Below are 16,953 nucleotides of genomic sequence, written 5' to 3'. Positions count from 1 at the left end.
TGAATGTTGTATTTAATTATATTTCAGTTTACAAATAACCCAGAATTGGTGGTATTGTAGCTTCTTAAACACAGCTTGTGCATATCCCTGTCCCCAGTAATGGTTATATTTTGATCTGGTATGATGGTATAAAAAAAGTGCGAGTTGCCCAAACTCACCCTAATAAATTATCATTTCTCTCTAACATTTACACTTTACACATTTCTCTCTAAACACTTACATACACACCTTAAATTCAGTGTTTTTTATTATATTAAAATGTTCTACATTGTAGATGCAGGTTAATACTTAAGTCATCCAAATAATGAAGAAAAATATATGGAGTTATTTAGTAAACTACAAAAAGTTGTAAACACCCCAGAATGTTTTTTTATTTTAGATTCGTCAGAGTAGTACATCTTGCTTAAAAAGACAACTTTGCCCATCTTGGCTGTATTTTCTTTAGTCAGTGTTGTGGAAAGGTAGATTTGAGCAAACAGATTCTGTGTGTGTATTTTCTGTAGATGCCTAATAGTTATTCAAATAGTTGCAGACCTTGAATCTGGTAGGTTATTTACACTAACTTGCATTGAAAATGCAAGATTTATCCATCCATCCATCTAGTTTTTGGGGGGGATAAAAGATTTTTGTGATGGCAATAGTTTTCACAAACAAAAATTCAAAGAATTAGATTTTCATTCTAAGACCTTGAGATTCAAAGAAATAAACAATAACCTCAACCACAAAAGCCACACAGAAAACATTCAACATTTAATTATTTTTTTTTATTTAAAGCATCAAGCTCAAGAGTACAGATATATTTAGCACATCTTGACCAACCAAAGAAATAGCAAGAGAATTAGATCAGCAAAGTTTTCCCTTTCCCACCCTCAGCATCCAGACCACAGTCCTGCAGCACCAGTAGCCTAGCTTTACTCATACAAATGCTATCTCCCTACCTTTACAGGCAGCTCAGCTGCCTTAAGAGGTGGAGAGAAAGAAAAAAAATGGAGAAAAAAAATCCAATTTACAAAAAATGTATGAGAAAAATGACAAAAGTGAGAAAATAAAAAATGTGTTATTGGTCCGCAGAATAAAAATGCATCCTTTACAAAAAAAAAGAAAAAAAGCTATATGTTTAAAAAACAAAAAGCAGCTAGCTCCAAATCACTCGTGTAGGAGCACCTGTTACCCAAATTTCCAGCCAGAATAGACTCAACTCTTAAGACCACTCTATTCTCAGTTTTATCCAGTACATATTCAGAGCAACCTCCTTTAACAAAATGGTCCACCTGGAAGCCGTGCTTACTTTAAAAACCACTTTCCTGACCACACACTCAAAGGAGCTGTAGATCGGGTACACTTCAGTCACTTCAGAACTGACGACTGTAGCCCTGGGGACGTTCCTGAAATTTTTATACCACCTGCTCAAATCCGAGGCCGTCTTGCTGACCCCTGGAACAATAATAGCAACAGCACTTCTAGATGCCCAAACTATTTCCAAACACGTGGTATAAAAGAACACAGAACCAGGGCTGAAGAACTTCAGTACTCAGAGAACACTTATATCCCCGTTCTGGCTGCCATCTGCATTACCCCTTCTCATTTGGCGCTCTCTGGCTGGAGAGGCGTAGTGATGGGTAGATGTGCCACAACAAGGAAAGAACCATCCTCAACAACTGCATCCACTACAGCACCCATCATCACAATCATTGATATGGCTTTACACAACCCCCCCCCCCCCCCCCCCCATACAGTCCAGGCTTCCTAAGACAACTGGAAAGTCCCAATAAACCATCAACCGCCATCTAATCTACACTCAGTATATAGCCTGCGAGCCTGAGCCTGACCAGTCAGCAAAAGGCTTTTTAAAGCCCCCATCAGGATGTTTAAGAGCTAAACCGCACAATATTATGATCTACAGATTTCACGGTCATTTAAAGAAAATTTCAGATCAAATCAACTCAATTTGTTTTACACTGTACCGTTCAGGAACACATAAGGAAAACCCGAAAAACTCCATAACCATCCCAACTGGGGCCTTAATGCTGGCTAATACTTGGAGAGAGGGAGGAGAGAGGACGAAGCACTGTACACTTATAGAAAAAAGCTGAGGCGGACACATAGGACGGCCAAAGTGCACCTCTACAGCACTATTCACATTCAGCACAGGGACACGATCTTTCCCTCGCTTGACAAAAGAGGACTGAAACAAAAAAGAAAAAGAGAGGGAGTGAAAAAGAAAAAGAGGAAAAAAAAAAAAGTTTGACAATAGAGTCACACTTTGGACTGATTCATTGGGGGGGGGAAACCCTGTCTGAACCGTGGGTGCACAATAAAATTAATAAAACGGCACTTTATGCAACTGTTAAGTGTGGAATGATCCGGGAGAACCCTGGCATGCTCAGATCCGTGCGCATCTATTGTGTGGTTACCAAATTCTGTACAGAGAGAGTGACCGCATTGTTTAGAAAAAGAAAAATGCTTTGCTGTGCGATCGGTGCACTAAGCAAAGTGTCTGTCCCACTGTTTCAATTCAGCGTGGGGTAGCCCGCACAGCTCACAGAGCAAGCTGGCACTGCACTGGACAGCCCCTGGGGTCCTGAACAATGAGGGCAACAATGGACGGCAGAGCTGTATTCACACGTTCTAAAACGCAAGCACACACGTGTAACGTCTTCTTACATTCATCGCCGCAGGGCTTTCAGGACCTCTCTTAGCACTTCTACATTGAAACATTCAGAGCTGCAGCTTTAGTTCCCCCAATGGCTTTTACATTCAACCGGAATAAAAAGGGACGGAAAGAAAAAGAACTGCATAAAAAGAAGCCTTAGTGGGGCACTTTTAAAGGTGAAGTGCAGTTTTGTAAATTGTACCTGGTATTTATGTTTATTACAACATATTTTGTATATTGTATTATATGCAGTGGTGTGCTATTGTTTAGGCACATCTGGTTAAAATATATATGTTCCTGTGAATAGTTAATTGAGTAAAAGATGATCAGATTTGTAATAGGCATAAAGTTACACTTTATATTATTTCAAATCATTGCCATAATTTTTGTGAAAAATATCCCTTATTGTTTTTGTGTTCTTACTTTTTTCTATTTTTTTTTCTTTCCCAAACATATATGTTTATCCATTGTGTCTAAAAAAAAAAGCACCACCACTCTACTTTAATTTCTGAATGAAACTATGCCTATTTTTGAAAGGTAGATCATCATCTACTCACTTAACAATATAAATGTAATATTTTAACCAGGGGTGCAAAACTCAAAAAAAAAAAAAAAGACTGCTGTGTGAAGCAGCAACTGAAATATTATTATATTTATAAAATAAATAAAAAATAAAATTCAGTCACAAGAGAACAACCTGTCACTAAACAGTAATTTGTGTAAAAGTGTGGAATGTGAAATAGAACAGCCAACTAATTGAGAGTATGCTAGGCCAAGGTTAGCTTAACCCACACAGTGGACGAGATGGATCTGAGCATGTCAGGGCCCTCGTCTAGTGGGGGCGGAAACCCTGTCTGTGGAGGATGAGGGGGGACACCTGCAGGAATGGGAGGGAGCGGCGTGCGTGTTTGGCGGGCGGAGCACGCCTCGCACACACCCTGCTTAATAACTCTACATGCACTTCAGGATCACAGCAAGAATGAGCTAGAATATCTACACAGACACAACAAGAGCTTTCATGCAAGATAGCTACGTATTCAGTACAAGAATGCTTACAGGTTAAACTCGTGATACAGCTACAGCAACGAGACTCCAAACAGCAGCGGCAGAACGACAGAGGATGCAGCCAGGCAGCAGCGGGTCGCCCGTGCCTGGCCGCTTTCTTTTTACGCTTCTTCATTGGTGTGCTTCAGCTCTGTTGGCTCTGCTGCTGGTTCCTGGCATAACTGGTGAAGACGAAATTGTAGTCGTTGAAGTGGGCCAACTGGCGGTCGAGGCGCCGGTAGCCCTCGAGTTTCTGCGCAGAGGAGAAGACACCGCGACACTTGGAGCTCTGCCACAGAAGATCACAAAGAATGGCTGGATAAATAAACGCTCATTGATACAGGATAAATTACGGTTTGTAAATTCTATGGTGGGACATAAAGCCTTTTTTTTGTATTCTTGCCTGTGGCAAAAGTGTGAATCCTGTTTACTATCAACTAGTAGTTTTTCCATTTTAATAAACAGTTTAACTTTATTATTTAACTTTATTTCTTGGTTGCACTGAAAATGAATGGATGTAGTAGGAAGTTGTACCTGATTAACAAAAAGCGTAGTCACAAATTTCCCTGGCTTGAAGACATCCACGACTTTCCGGACAAGATCATCGTAGGATGTTTGGGAGAGGTTAGTTTCGAAACTAACATAGGAGAACTCTGGTTCAGGGGTGATGTGAATTGTCCAGTAAGTTCCCTGCAAGAAGAGACTTTCTTTTAATCGTTTGACGACAAAAAGAACAAACCCTGTTCACAACGGCACAGTTAGAATAAATATATTATTTTATCATAAATATTTAATCATCCACAAAAAAACAACCCTCCAGAAAAGCCCTACGTACATCTGTTTTCATTCCATTCATGGAGTATCCACAAGGGTTGAACATTGTGGCGTCGATCACAGAACCTGGAATCAGGTCACGAATTCCACTCATCTGCAGAGAGAAAGCACAGACTACATCAACATCAGAGCACACAGCACAATGTGAAGTGGGACACTACTGAATGCCAAAGCTTCTGTACGCACACAATCCAGCAGTATTGATCTGGCTGTTGTCAGATCAGTCAAAATATAACTGTGTCCTGGAACAGTAGAAGAGTCTGAGCTCACAGATTACTGAACATCATCAAAAAGTTTGGCGCAGAAAAACAGCAAGTAAAAATACGTACACGAGTGACATCATTAGCGGAAACACCGTCTTTCATGTAGAACTGGTCCATCACGGCTGGGTCGAGATCACTCATCAGAACCTCAAGCGTCTGGTCCGCCTGCTTGTTCTCCCAGTACTCTGGCAGCTCCAGAGTAAACAAGTACCTAGTGATCAAAAATAAGATCAATGACTAAGTGCCAATATACTTTAACACAGCAGTGCAATTGAAAGCAGTAGGAGAAGCAGGAGGAGACAAATTAGTGGTATCAGTGCAACACCTAATATATTCATTGTAAAACAGTTGCCTGGTAGGTTTGTTGGATGTGATTGCTTTATTCATTTGAACGTCATTTCATTAATGAACAAACGAATGTACTCAAAATCACAGAATTTCACAATTTGTTCACATTAACCTGCACTAGAAGTGCTCTTTTACTTTAATATTTGCTTACAATTTAATCATATAGAATGGGTGTGTTTTTCAACAGAATTAGAACCTACCAGCAGTCGGAGTTCAGACGGCCCATACAGTATGCTGCTCCATCTGAGGAAAAGATGTCAGGTTAGGATTCTGAGCTATAATTTCATCTTTATAAGCTTCCTTTCCTAAAGTTATAATGGAATATGGCATTTTGTGTTAATTAAGAAAAACACAAACTATTTTGATCATGTGGCAGAAAAAAAACCTACTCGGGAAAATCTGGCTGAGAAATTCCACTTCCTCCTCAAAGTTGCGGTGAGGGAACTCCTGATGGGTGGGCTTCATGAAGTTCTTACGAGAGTAGAAGAAGTTCTATAATACACAAAAAAAGAAAAACAGCTGTGGCTTATTCTTGAAATGGCATTTTCCCCTCAAACATGCATTGCAAAAAATCAGATCTAAATGTTGACATTGTGCACATGAAATGGTAAAAATGTATGTAAATTGGTCATTAAGTGTTAAAGGATAAAGGATCTGTCATGAAATGGACCTGGAATATAATAAAACATGATAAGTACAAACTTTTTCCAAGTATCCCATCTTCATTCTCCCCAAGCATTCTAAAATACAGCACATTTAGCCGATGCTCCCAACAGGCTTACTATGTTAGTGATCGTGGCATACAGATATTTTTACACCATTAACAAACTCAAAGTAGCCCCACACTTTCACACTATGCTCCTATTGCTTGCATTGTAAGCCTTTTGGGAGCATCAGCTAAAAGCGTAGTATTTAAGAATGTTTGGGGTGAATAGAGGTGGGCAATATTCTTTATATTCAATATTCTTATAACTCAAAGGATGTGGTAATGATTGTGACCGGTAGCACATAACTAGAATTGTTTGTGCCAACAGACCTTTCCCACGAACTGATTTCTGGTCAAAGGTTAATCTTGGCATGCACTGATTAATAAATAAAAAAAAACATGCTTTTGGGTTCAAAGTGTTATTATGTGTCTCAAATCACCTTATGCAAAGATTTTAACTACTTATCTTTTAAAAACCACTGCCATAGTAATAAAAGCCAGCAGTACTGTGATTTCAAAGCCCAGATAGAATTTCACAGCATTGCTTTTTGTGCTCCTCAAACATACATTAATTCTATGTGTGTTTTTTCCCCCCAGTAACCTGATGACCAGTCCTTCCAGATGCAATGGGTGTAGGCGGGATATTAATATAGGAGCATTACTGTGTGTCAGAAAAACAAAGCGTGAGAGAACACACACCTCGATGGTGTCGAAGCCGGAATATTCCCGCGCCAGTTCCAGCAGGGGCACCAGCGCTTGCAGTAAGAGGGTGGTTCCACATGTCTTCAAAATGAAACGTCTCTTGGAGACAAACATGCTACTCTCACTGAAGAAAGACAGACAAAAGACAAATAAGACAAAATGCTCTGTAATTATTCAATCATTCAGTAACAAAACCCCAGAGATCAAGCAAAACAAAAGCAACAGTTTAAACACAAAAAAATCTGTTTAATTTACCATTTTACTATCATGTGAAATGTAAAACCACTCAATTTTGTTTGACCCCTTAAATTAAAGATGGCTTATCCAGTAACTAACTTAACATTTCCAATCCATTATTTTAAATAGTTCTATGTCTGTCGCAAGACTTTATTATTGGCTGATAATGTTTCAGAAATAACTGTAGTAATTTTACTATGGTAAGAATTATTACTGTTTTAAAACAACTTTAAAAAAAAAGATTATATATTTTAAATACAGTTAACTATTTTGTAATATTCTAAATAAAAATAACATGAAAAAAAAAACAAAAAAACGTGTATATAAAAAAAAAAGCACCGCCTCACATTACTGAGCTCTTCTTGCTTATTAAACATAATGCAAAATATTGAGATCATGTTCTTATTTTGCAGGGCGGTGGTCCAGGGCATATTTGTATTTCCAGAAAAAAATATATATGCTCACTACGGTTGTCTTGCCTTGTGCAATAAGTTGCTAATGTAATTATTATTCTGTAACTACTAAGAAACTATAGTCAGAGTTGCACTGTTACGAGAGTAGAGCGCACAAAGACTGATAGGGTTTAAAGGTTTAAGTAAGAGCTTGTGTAATTAGTGTAGAAACAACGCATGCTGCTTCCATTTAAATGAATAGAAGTTAAAGCAGCCAAACAAACGACATTAATCCTCTGAACTAAAGCAACCAACACACCCTCACCTTCACTCTCGCCTGCTTACTAGGACATACCTGTCCAACCGCTGTGCTAAACAGCTTTGTCTATCCTCTTAGACAGAGCTTCCGCTTTCTAACCTTGGTAAAGAGTACATGCGCACACCCATAGGGCTGTAACACTGCTGATAAACCCTACTGGTGTGTGGTGTCTGTCTTGCCCAGCCAAAACAAAGTTCTAGAAATAGTTTGTACAGGTGTGACGCGTTCAGTCATTTTACTGTAAGACGGTACACCTCAATGGGTTCATTAATAAAAGGTTGTGGCATAGGACTAAACATGACAAACGGGAAATACTGGTTGGCAACTCTAAAATACAAAACACGTAATTGATTAGTTGAATTCATGCTTGAATAAATGAATGAATGAATAAAGAAATACATTAAGCAAATATGGTTACATTTTTTAAAAAGACTTGTCTAATTATGGCCTGTTTTCTTAACCTTAGTTTTCTTCAAGATTAAGCGGCAACATCTACACCATTGCTTTGCTATGAATCAGTGATGGCACAAAGTAAGGGCTAGCGACAATGCCAAACTATGACAACTATGAAAACTATGACTATGATATGATAAAAGGGGAGGATGACACATTGGTTATCTTCATTTCTGTACATTCCTGTGCAGAATGAGCTCAGAGTGTCATTAGCGGAGTTTGCTAGCACTGCTGATACTCACTGTACCGGGCTGAGTGCTATACTTTTAGGAGGGGTATCCAGTTAAGTACTGTTAAAAATTAATTATAAAACAAAAAGCTTTTTACATTGATATCGGGACATCCAACCCGGTTAGCGCACGTCACATTTTTGGTCCACATTCTACACTCCCAATTGTTTGTGTATCACATTAGCAGGTATGCCTGAACTATACTGACATCTTGCTATGACATTAACCAGCGGACACCTGAAGGAAAGATTAATGGATAATCGTAATCACTATAGGAGAAACTCACCTGAGTATATAAGCTTCCTGCTTGTCAGTCTTTGTCACACTTATGATCAAACAATGCACATTCTCCAGAAGTTTGTCCCACTCAAACCTGAAAAGCAGAAAGGAAAAGAACCACCATATTAGGCCCATACAAAACAATTGAAATATTAGTTTAAAGATGTATGTACACAATTAAAACTTTATACATCCATTCATTTTGAAATTGTATGTGCCACATAGATATTGATGAATAGTGAGGGTGACTGATAAAATATTGCAGGGCCCTGTTACTGATAGAGACCACCCTTTCTTATGAGCACTTTGAGCACTAAAATAGTACTTAATGACAGTTTGTTTAGGTGAAATGATTGTGAATTAAGTGAATCTAAAGTCTTGCTCTAAAACCACTGACCTAACCTCACACACAGTCAAAAGGACAAAAGTGGCCAGTGAGTTTGGCTTCACTGAGACTCTGCAGAAGCATTACTAACTGAACGGCAGAAGCCTCTGGCAGGCTTGCACCATGAGCTAATTAAAGGAAGGATCTACTACCTGCCACTGAGTGTGTGCAACTCAATACTTTGCATGTCACAGTGTAACCAGAGTCCTCAGTTCATCCAATGATGGCAGCTGAACAAAGACGACTCAAAAGTCTACATCACAGAAATGCGTACAGATCTTAAACCGGTTTGTTAATGATTATACTGCTGCACTGCACACAGACGTGTTCTCTGCGTGGTTGAATGTCTGTGTGAGGTAAGTGCTCATCAATGAGGATCCATTTGCTCCCTAGCAGCAGTTGACGTCACACCCACACTTGTGCTCGTGCAACTGCAAGCCTGAACTGCTGCTGACACAGTACTAAAAGTGATGGATATTCCATCTGGACACATACTGCTAAACCTTAAAATAGAACGTAATTTATGTCCTATACCTACCCCATATAAATCAACTATATGTAGGGAAAGTTTCCAGGACAGGGATTAAGCCTAGTTGTAGAATATACTTTTTTTTTCCCCAATGGAAAATCTACATTCAAAATACGGTGTAGACTCCTAGGCTTGTTTCCTGTCTGAGAGCATGCCACAATTGTTAAATCTCTTGTTAAACTCTTTTTTTTTCATCATAGTCAGATTGAATCCTGTATGAATTATTCAGTAATTGTGATAAAATATTATGAAATGGGCAATTTGTGCCATTATAAATGAGGGACTGACATGTCACCCAACATATTAACCCCTTACGTTTTTTTTTTCTTTTGCAATGGCTATAAATAGCAAGAACAGACACATGTGACTTTTATTCATCTTTTTAAGGGAATTTTCAACATCCAATCCCCATCGGGTCTAGCTGTGACTCAATATTCCCAGCAAATCCCAGCATCCCGAGCTGGATTCTTAGAATGCCACCACGTAGCATAAGTATTTTTGGCCACATGCTCTGCAACTCAAACTCCTAGCACATTACCCTTCTTGCATGCCCCTGGAAAACTGACACTGGTGCTATTTTAGGAAGGCTGGCGGTGACAGCTTTCACAGAGTAGTGTGTGAGTAGAGATGAAGCAGGGAGAGCTCTGATAATGGAAAGCCAGTGCTCACTTTGTCAAAGAGGCCACACTGGCACAAATCAATAATAATCCATTACAATTAACCAGAGGCAGTCAACTACAACACTGATCATGTGCCCTACGCTTCCTTTACTCGCATTCTTCTAACTCGTGGGTTGCCACCACATTAAACATAACCCTTCATTAGCTCATGCCTTTAGTATGGATTTTCTTGTTGTTCATCTGGCATAAACCAGATTCCTCTTGAGCTAAAGGGGATTTAAAATACAAACTTGCTCAGAAGCTGCTTTGTGACAACATTTAATGTGAGCAGCGCTATATAAATAAATATAAACTTGATCTTGAAAGGCTGAACACTGTCAAAAACTGTCGATGTTGAATTTAGCATGACTAAAAATAAATTACGAGCAACATACTATTATTGCTTAGTGGTTTAATACATTGCATTGGACCATTACTATTGTGTTAGCTCTTTACAAACATTACCATGTGGCTAATGTGCTAGATTGGAACATAGGGGTTTCTATGCTGCAAGCAAACCAGTCTAAATAGACTATGCCATTGTAAACTCTTAAATGCTGTACCTGTTGAATGCACTGAAACCATAAACACATTCCAATGATTTCAAACACCAACTCATATTAGACCAAAATATACTTTCTACTGAAACTAGGTAAAGAAAAAGCTTCTCAATCACGTCTGACAATGTTGCTTTTTTTGCCATTATTAAAACTCAGTCCACCCCTTCAAAAACTAAGAGTATAAGGTTTTAGCTTGTCAAGATACTGAACCTTGTGCACTCAGGGCCTGCACAATGGTGTAAGACTGTACGAAAGGTCCTCCCTCACTAACATACTCGCACAACAAAGCCAGGGTAGATTTGTGAATTGGATGCCCTTGTGGACTTATTTGGCCATTGGCTGAGCTCCAGCACCCATGATCCTCTCCCTGTGTCTCTGTGAGCGCTTAATCTTCCCTGGCTGTAAGCTAATACCTCTCGTCATTCATTCGGACTGCCCCCCGGAAACCATAGCTACAGTTATCGGGTTCCAGTGCCAAGAAAACGAAAGGCTCTTAGGGGAGTTCAAGTCGTTTCTGCTCAAGACGGCACAGCAAGATGGCAGAGCAATCTGGCGAGCAGCCCAGCACACAGATCAGTATTCCACGAATTCACTCCTGGATGGTAATAGTGCTGCAGTCGCCTTTTTGGGTTGACCACGTCCGATTCTAATCATGAAGAGCCTTATAATTAGCCAGACAGTTAAATAAGATCTGCTACAGTAGGGGGTGAAAGGCTGAGGATGGAGTTCTGCGATTAAATCTGAGGAATAATTATTTAATCTATTACGGTGTTACTACATAAATATTATATAATAGGTAAAGCCACAAAGCCAGAGACAAAATGTTAGAACATATAAACCCCCCTTCTTTTAAAACATTCATTAATCATTGGTTAATGTATTTCTTTCTGTATTCACGGAGTACAAGCTTGACTTAAAACGACCAAAAATGTATTAATAATATAGCTCTGCTACGTGCTACATCATTTACAGCTCAATACAATCCCTAGGGAAAATAAAGAACAGTAAAATTATTTGACTTCTTGCAAACATATTATGAACAGTGAAACCTGCACTCAAAAACTTTCTAATTTCAAAAACTAATTTCAGCAAGAACCACAGCAGCTAAACTCCGCTCGTTACAAGATGAATCAGCACCTCCATGCCTACAACCACATTTCATGCTGTTGAATAGGGGGCAGGTCTTTAGAGGTCAGAGCACAGCTGGAGGTCACGCTCCTCCAATCAGGCCACAAGGAGGAGTTTGCTCGGCACAAGGGGAAAAACGTGACTTCCACATGGCGCAGTGCATTGTATTTCCAAACCCTGGTCCTAGAGCAGTTACACACTGCACAATATTTAGTCTCTACACCAATCAAAACATAATTTTAGCCTCAAGGAAAACTTGTTACACTGAATAAAGGCTTTGACAGAACAGAAAACACTAGAGTCTAAAAACAAGCAGTCAGGAACCACTGGAAAAAGCAGATAAAGCTAAAAATATAAAGACAAACAAGTAAAGCTAAGTTAACCTAGATCAAAGAAAAACTCAAGCTTGCTCAATCATATTATTCTGTGAAACTGACTTTCTTTAAAGCTCCTTCTGAGAAACTATTTTGTAAGCACCTAATGTTACATACTTCACTTCTGTGTGAAATGACATTGCACACTGCAAATGCACATTTTAAGATTCAGATGTTTTATCATTGTATAAAAAACATTTTTTAAACATATTTTTCAATTTAACCCCAAACAGACATTTACAAAGGGTAAAGAATATAACTCGACAAACATTCAGGTCGGTTGAGCCTTGATCGTGGCTCTATATGACTATACACTATTTGTACTGAAATGATTAGAAGCTCTATGAGCAATATATGACATTAACACACATTTTGAGATCCGTCTTACAGTTTTAACACTCATTTTAAGGTGAGTTTCATTCATTTGGAAAGCATTCTCTCAACTCTTGGGTATTAGCCAGGCTACTGCAGGTGCTGTAAATCGTCTGTGTGACAGGTTGGCACTGCGGCAGTGTCTCTCCAGTTCTTTTTCACCCCAGCACTTCTTTAACTCTCTGTAATACATTTCAGATTATCTTTTGCTACGTAATGTTTGTCACTTTTTATGCGTCTGTTTTGCTTTTGTATTGTGCTAGTTGTAATTCATTTTTTACTGGTAAAACCTTAAATTGCATACGTCTTTATTGCAAGTTTTATCTGCTATTTTTTTTAGCAGTAACATCAGGTCTCCAGATCTGAGGCCATTCTGAGTAGCCATTTTGCCAAGATGACATACCCCGAGTGTAAATTTGACTGGTCATATGTTACAATTAACTTGCATGAAATTGCACTCTGTCTGAAATAGCAAAACTATAGATTTTAACATCAATAACATTAAATTTATTATAGTACAAGTAAATTTTTTAATTAGTACATATTTATCTATTTATATTATAGAGATTTAAACACATATCTGAAATACAGTTCTAGCCAAAACATTATATATATTTTGAATTAGCATTTGTTCTAGTCAGAATAAATTTACAAATATGTGAACCTGGACTTTTTTACCAGACAGAATTTACCTACAGTGGAGATATCTGGAATTACAACTCTTACCAGCCAATGAGTAATTACATATAATTGTAACTTCTCTTCTAACTACTAAAAGAGTGAAATTTTAGTTCGAAACGGATGGTAGAACATGCCTAGTCAGAATTAAATTACTAGCTAATTTTTAATGTTTAACATTCCATAGCTTATCTCTGTAATAGAGTCGCTTCTAGTAAAAAACGACATAAAATACCTAAATGTTCTTTATTACATGTTTTAACATGTCTGAGTTAATATCTGAGTGTCAGAGTCTGTCATTTGAGACTAAAACTGGGGGGGCTTCAGCCGAGGCAGCAGGGCGCCACCACCACCACCACATGCTCCACAGGGCCCACGTTTCACTCAACACAGATTATGGAGCGCAGCACCTCTTCACCCCTCTAAATATAAAACTCCTCTGCGTTATTTTTCTGATGATAAACCTCTAGAGAGACAAATGGAGCATGTGTTGTAGTTATGCTGCCTGTTAAGAGTATTGGGTGCAGGTTAGGTTAGCTCGCTTAGCTTAGCTACGTCAGTGCAAACAGAGCAGCTAGTTAGCCTGGTGGCTAACGCTAATGGCTCGCGCCATACTGTATTAGCGTTAGCTTGTCGCTAGCTAACTAACCTAGCAACCGCACAATTTCCAGGGTAGCTAGACAAACTTAGCTATGTACGTTGATCTGGCATTTTTTTACATTTAGAATTTTGTAATTAAATTAGGATAAATAAGGCCAAACCCGTGTTAAAGGGGAGGTTCGGATAGAACTGCGTAGTGAAATGAGAGCCGTAGCGAGCTTAGCTAACATTTTTTTTTCATTGTCATTGAAGATAGTTATAAGAAGATAGTTATAAAACCAGCACAGACTACTCTTTAGTAGTTTAGGGTATCAGTGATCAGATCAGAGCGCTGATTAAAGCGAGGCTGAGCTGATCAGGGCTGGAGCTATTTGCTCCGTCGTTACTGCAGCACAAATGAATGAGTGACTGACTGACTGACTGGAGGGAGGGGGAGGGACGCTGCCATACTGAGCCACAGCAGAGAGACACAGAGAGATACGCACAAGTTAGCCAGCTATCTGATCATCTAAATCACCAAACCAACCTTTTAACAGAATCATACTGTTCAGTTTTATGTCTATTTTATATGAGCTGACTGACACGCGTGCCAAAGCCTAGAGCATTAACCCAGCTCCTCAGCTAACCCACAGATCTATCTGGTTATCTAGCTTCATCCACACATCTCGCTTTAGAGAATTCGCCCCCAAACCTCGGGATGGTGCGGAGGTCCCCGGTTCCTTTGGTCTCGTCCTGCCGGGAGAACCACACCTCCAGCAGCTTCTCGGTCCCCTCAAAGAAGTGTGCACCGTTGTCCTCCATCGTGAGACAAACAAGACACCAACAACAGAAAAAAAAATAAAAAAAAATAAACCTAGCTCGGGTCTAGCTTATTAAAGTCCTTTTTGCTGGGTAGATAACTTATAGAGATCTTGGTACAGTCCTTGAGCAGTCCGGGTGTTGATTTCTTGGGATGCTTTAAATGATTTTTACCGTCTTCCCCTTTTACAGAGAACACCGTGAGCGAGTGCTAGCTAATATCGCCGGCCATACTGTGTAAGCGCGGACTACTGGGTGCGCGGAGCTTTTATAACCTAGCCGCTGACGTAAAAAATAAGACAGACCAATCATACATAAAGTCCCGCCCTTAGCCCGCATAGGATTGGCCAAGGTTTCTGCCACTCCGAGGACAAGCGTTGCGTAAAGGCGTCTTCTCAAGGCGGGCTGCAGTTCTGACAGCGCAGTGAAGAAGTTTGATTCAGTGAAGTAGTTAACCGATTCAACAAAACAGTCCACTCAAAAGAACCGATTCAGTTGATTTTAACGTACTTCAATTAATACGGCACAATTTTAGCAGTCCAATTCTAGCTTAAAAAGTATTAAAGGTATTTTTGTATTGTCCTAACCTTAGGTTATATTACACACACATAAATACTGCGCATATCCTACAAAAGAATCATGGGAATCATTTCGAGTGATGCAGACGCATAAAAAAGGCAAGCAGCGTTGATAAGAGTAAAAGGACAGTTTAAAACACAAACACAAGACTGTTTTTCACGTAGACACAGAAAAAAGGGAATGTAAATCCAGAAAAGGCATTTTTTATTTACAAAAAATGCGCAATATAATTCCCCTGGGTAAACTCGAAAATTCTTATTTATAATGTTATGACAGTCATATATAAATACAGTCTTTTGTGTAGTTTTACTGCAAAGAGTGGCTGAACAGTTTTTTTTATCACATTAAATAGCATTATAGGGAATGGTTTCCATTCCATTGTCTTAGTTTTATTGTCTCAGTTTAAGGGTTCGGCGCATGTGAGCAAAAAAACAAATAAAACATACGATATGCAATATGAATTCTCTCCCGTCCCTGCAATGTTTTTTTTTTCTGAGAGCGCGAACATGACTACGCAAGTGCGATCACCGCGGCGTGCTGTGCGGATTGTAGTTCCCGCAGCGCGCTGATCTCACGGCGCTCGGCGGGCCTCCTGCTGCGGGAAGACTACATTTCCCAGAAAGCGTTTCGCACCAGCAAAAAAACGCTCAACGAGCCAGTGAACATTAAGCGGAGCAGACCAAAATCCCAAACAAGGAAATGGTGGGGGAATAAAGCGATCAGATTATTTAATTAATGCACGTAATAATTAATATTTTATTTTATCCTAAATTAAGAAGTATTTATGGGTCGCGATGGACTACGACTTCAAAACGAAGCTCGCCGCGGAGAGGGAGAGAGTGGAGGATCTGTTCGAATATGAAGGTTGCAAAGTGGGTCGCGGCACCTACGGGCATGTTTATAAAGCCAAGCGCAAAGACGGGTAAGACAGCGAGCTAAAACGGCCTGCTTTCACTCATTTCTCCGCTCCACGCGCACTTTCTCCTTCGCGAGGAGAAGCGCGGAGGCGAGTGTGTGTGTGTGTGTGGTGGGGGGTGTAAGAAACCGAGCTCGAGTCTGGGACTGGTTTTGTTTTTATACACACACACGCGCGCGCGCACGCACATCTATAAACACACACACACAAAACGGTCCTCCCCCCAGAACGACACCGCGCTGCTGCTGTTTATTTTACAGTGTGAACGTGAAGTGAAATACACTACAGCTCAGAGGGGATGACTGTCTCTCTGCACGTGAAGCTGTTTTACAACGCAGGGTTTTACTCTGGAGTTGGAGCATTCATGCCTCACAAGGCTGTCCAATAGGAGTGATCCCTGCCTCGCTCTTATTGGACAGTCTCAGGCTCAGGCTTTGAGTTATCACTTGTCTAAATGTGCAATACTCGAGCTGCTTTAGTAAGAAATAAGAAAAAGCACCAGTCTTGGTGTCAAAAGCAGGACTTAACGTCTTTAAAGTGTGACCGGAATTATCTGATTTTTTAATTTTTAAATTTTATTTCTATTTTTGTCCGATACATCATCTCAAAGACGCCTTGTGCTGCGGACATCACCCCTTGAAGTGATGTGGGGAGAAAGTGCAAATACCCACCCAGAGAGAGCAAGGTCAGTTGTGCTCTCTCAGGGCTCCGGTAGCCGATAGCAAGCTGCATAAACAGGATTCGAACCAGCAATCTCCTGATCATAGTGACAGCGCCTTAGTCAGGAATTATCTGATTGTAATATAACTACAGGCTGGAGAGAGAAGTTTCATTGTTACTGTTAGAAGTCTAAACTCAGCAGCAGTGTTAGAACATGTTATAACTACTGATGTGTCCAGATGCTGTCATTCAGTA

General features: G+C 39.7%; 2 protein-coding genes across 2 annotated transcripts in view; one reads left to right on the top strand and one right to left on the bottom strand.

The window, feature by feature from the left end:
• Positions 1–742: 742 nt before the first annotated feature.
• On the bottom strand, positions 743–14,805 carry amd1 (adenosylmethionine decarboxylase 1). Its single transcript, XM_049479196.1, has 9 exons — positions 14,437–14,805; positions 8,468–8,554; positions 6,548–6,674; positions 5,532–5,634; positions 5,343–5,385; positions 4,861–5,005; positions 4,533–4,625; positions 4,232–4,387; positions 743–3,986 (listed from the first exon to the last, which is right to left on the bottom strand). The coding sequence occupies exons 1-9, from the start codon at positions 14,544–14,546 to the stop codon at positions 3,843–3,845; spliced, it is 1,008 nt and encodes a 335-aa protein (XP_049335153.1). The 5' UTR covers positions 14,547–14,805; the 3' UTR covers positions 743–3,842.
• A 958-nt stretch (positions 14,806–15,763) lies between these two features.
• The window catches only part of cdk19 (cyclin-dependent kinase 19), a 93,862-nt gene continuing 92,672 nt past the window's right edge, over positions 15,764–16,953 (top strand). Inside the window, exon 1 of the mRNA XM_022662047.2 lies at positions 15,764–16,044. Coding sequence (XP_022517768.1) covers positions 15,917–16,044 — 128 coding nt within the window. The 5' untranslated portion in view covers positions 15,764–15,916. The remainder of the gene's footprint in view (positions 16,045–16,953) is intronic.

Source organism: Astyanax mexicanus, chromosome 1 (genome assembly GCF_023375975.1).
Source record: "Astyanax mexicanus isolate ESR-SI-001 chromosome 1, AstMex3_surface, whole genome shotgun sequence".
Lineage (NCBI taxonomy): Eukaryota > Metazoa > Chordata > Actinopteri > Characiformes > Acestrorhamphidae > Astyanax > Astyanax mexicanus.
The sequence above is the reverse complement of the archived record's forward strand: the minus strand, read 5'-3'. Positions and strand labels throughout refer to the sequence as shown.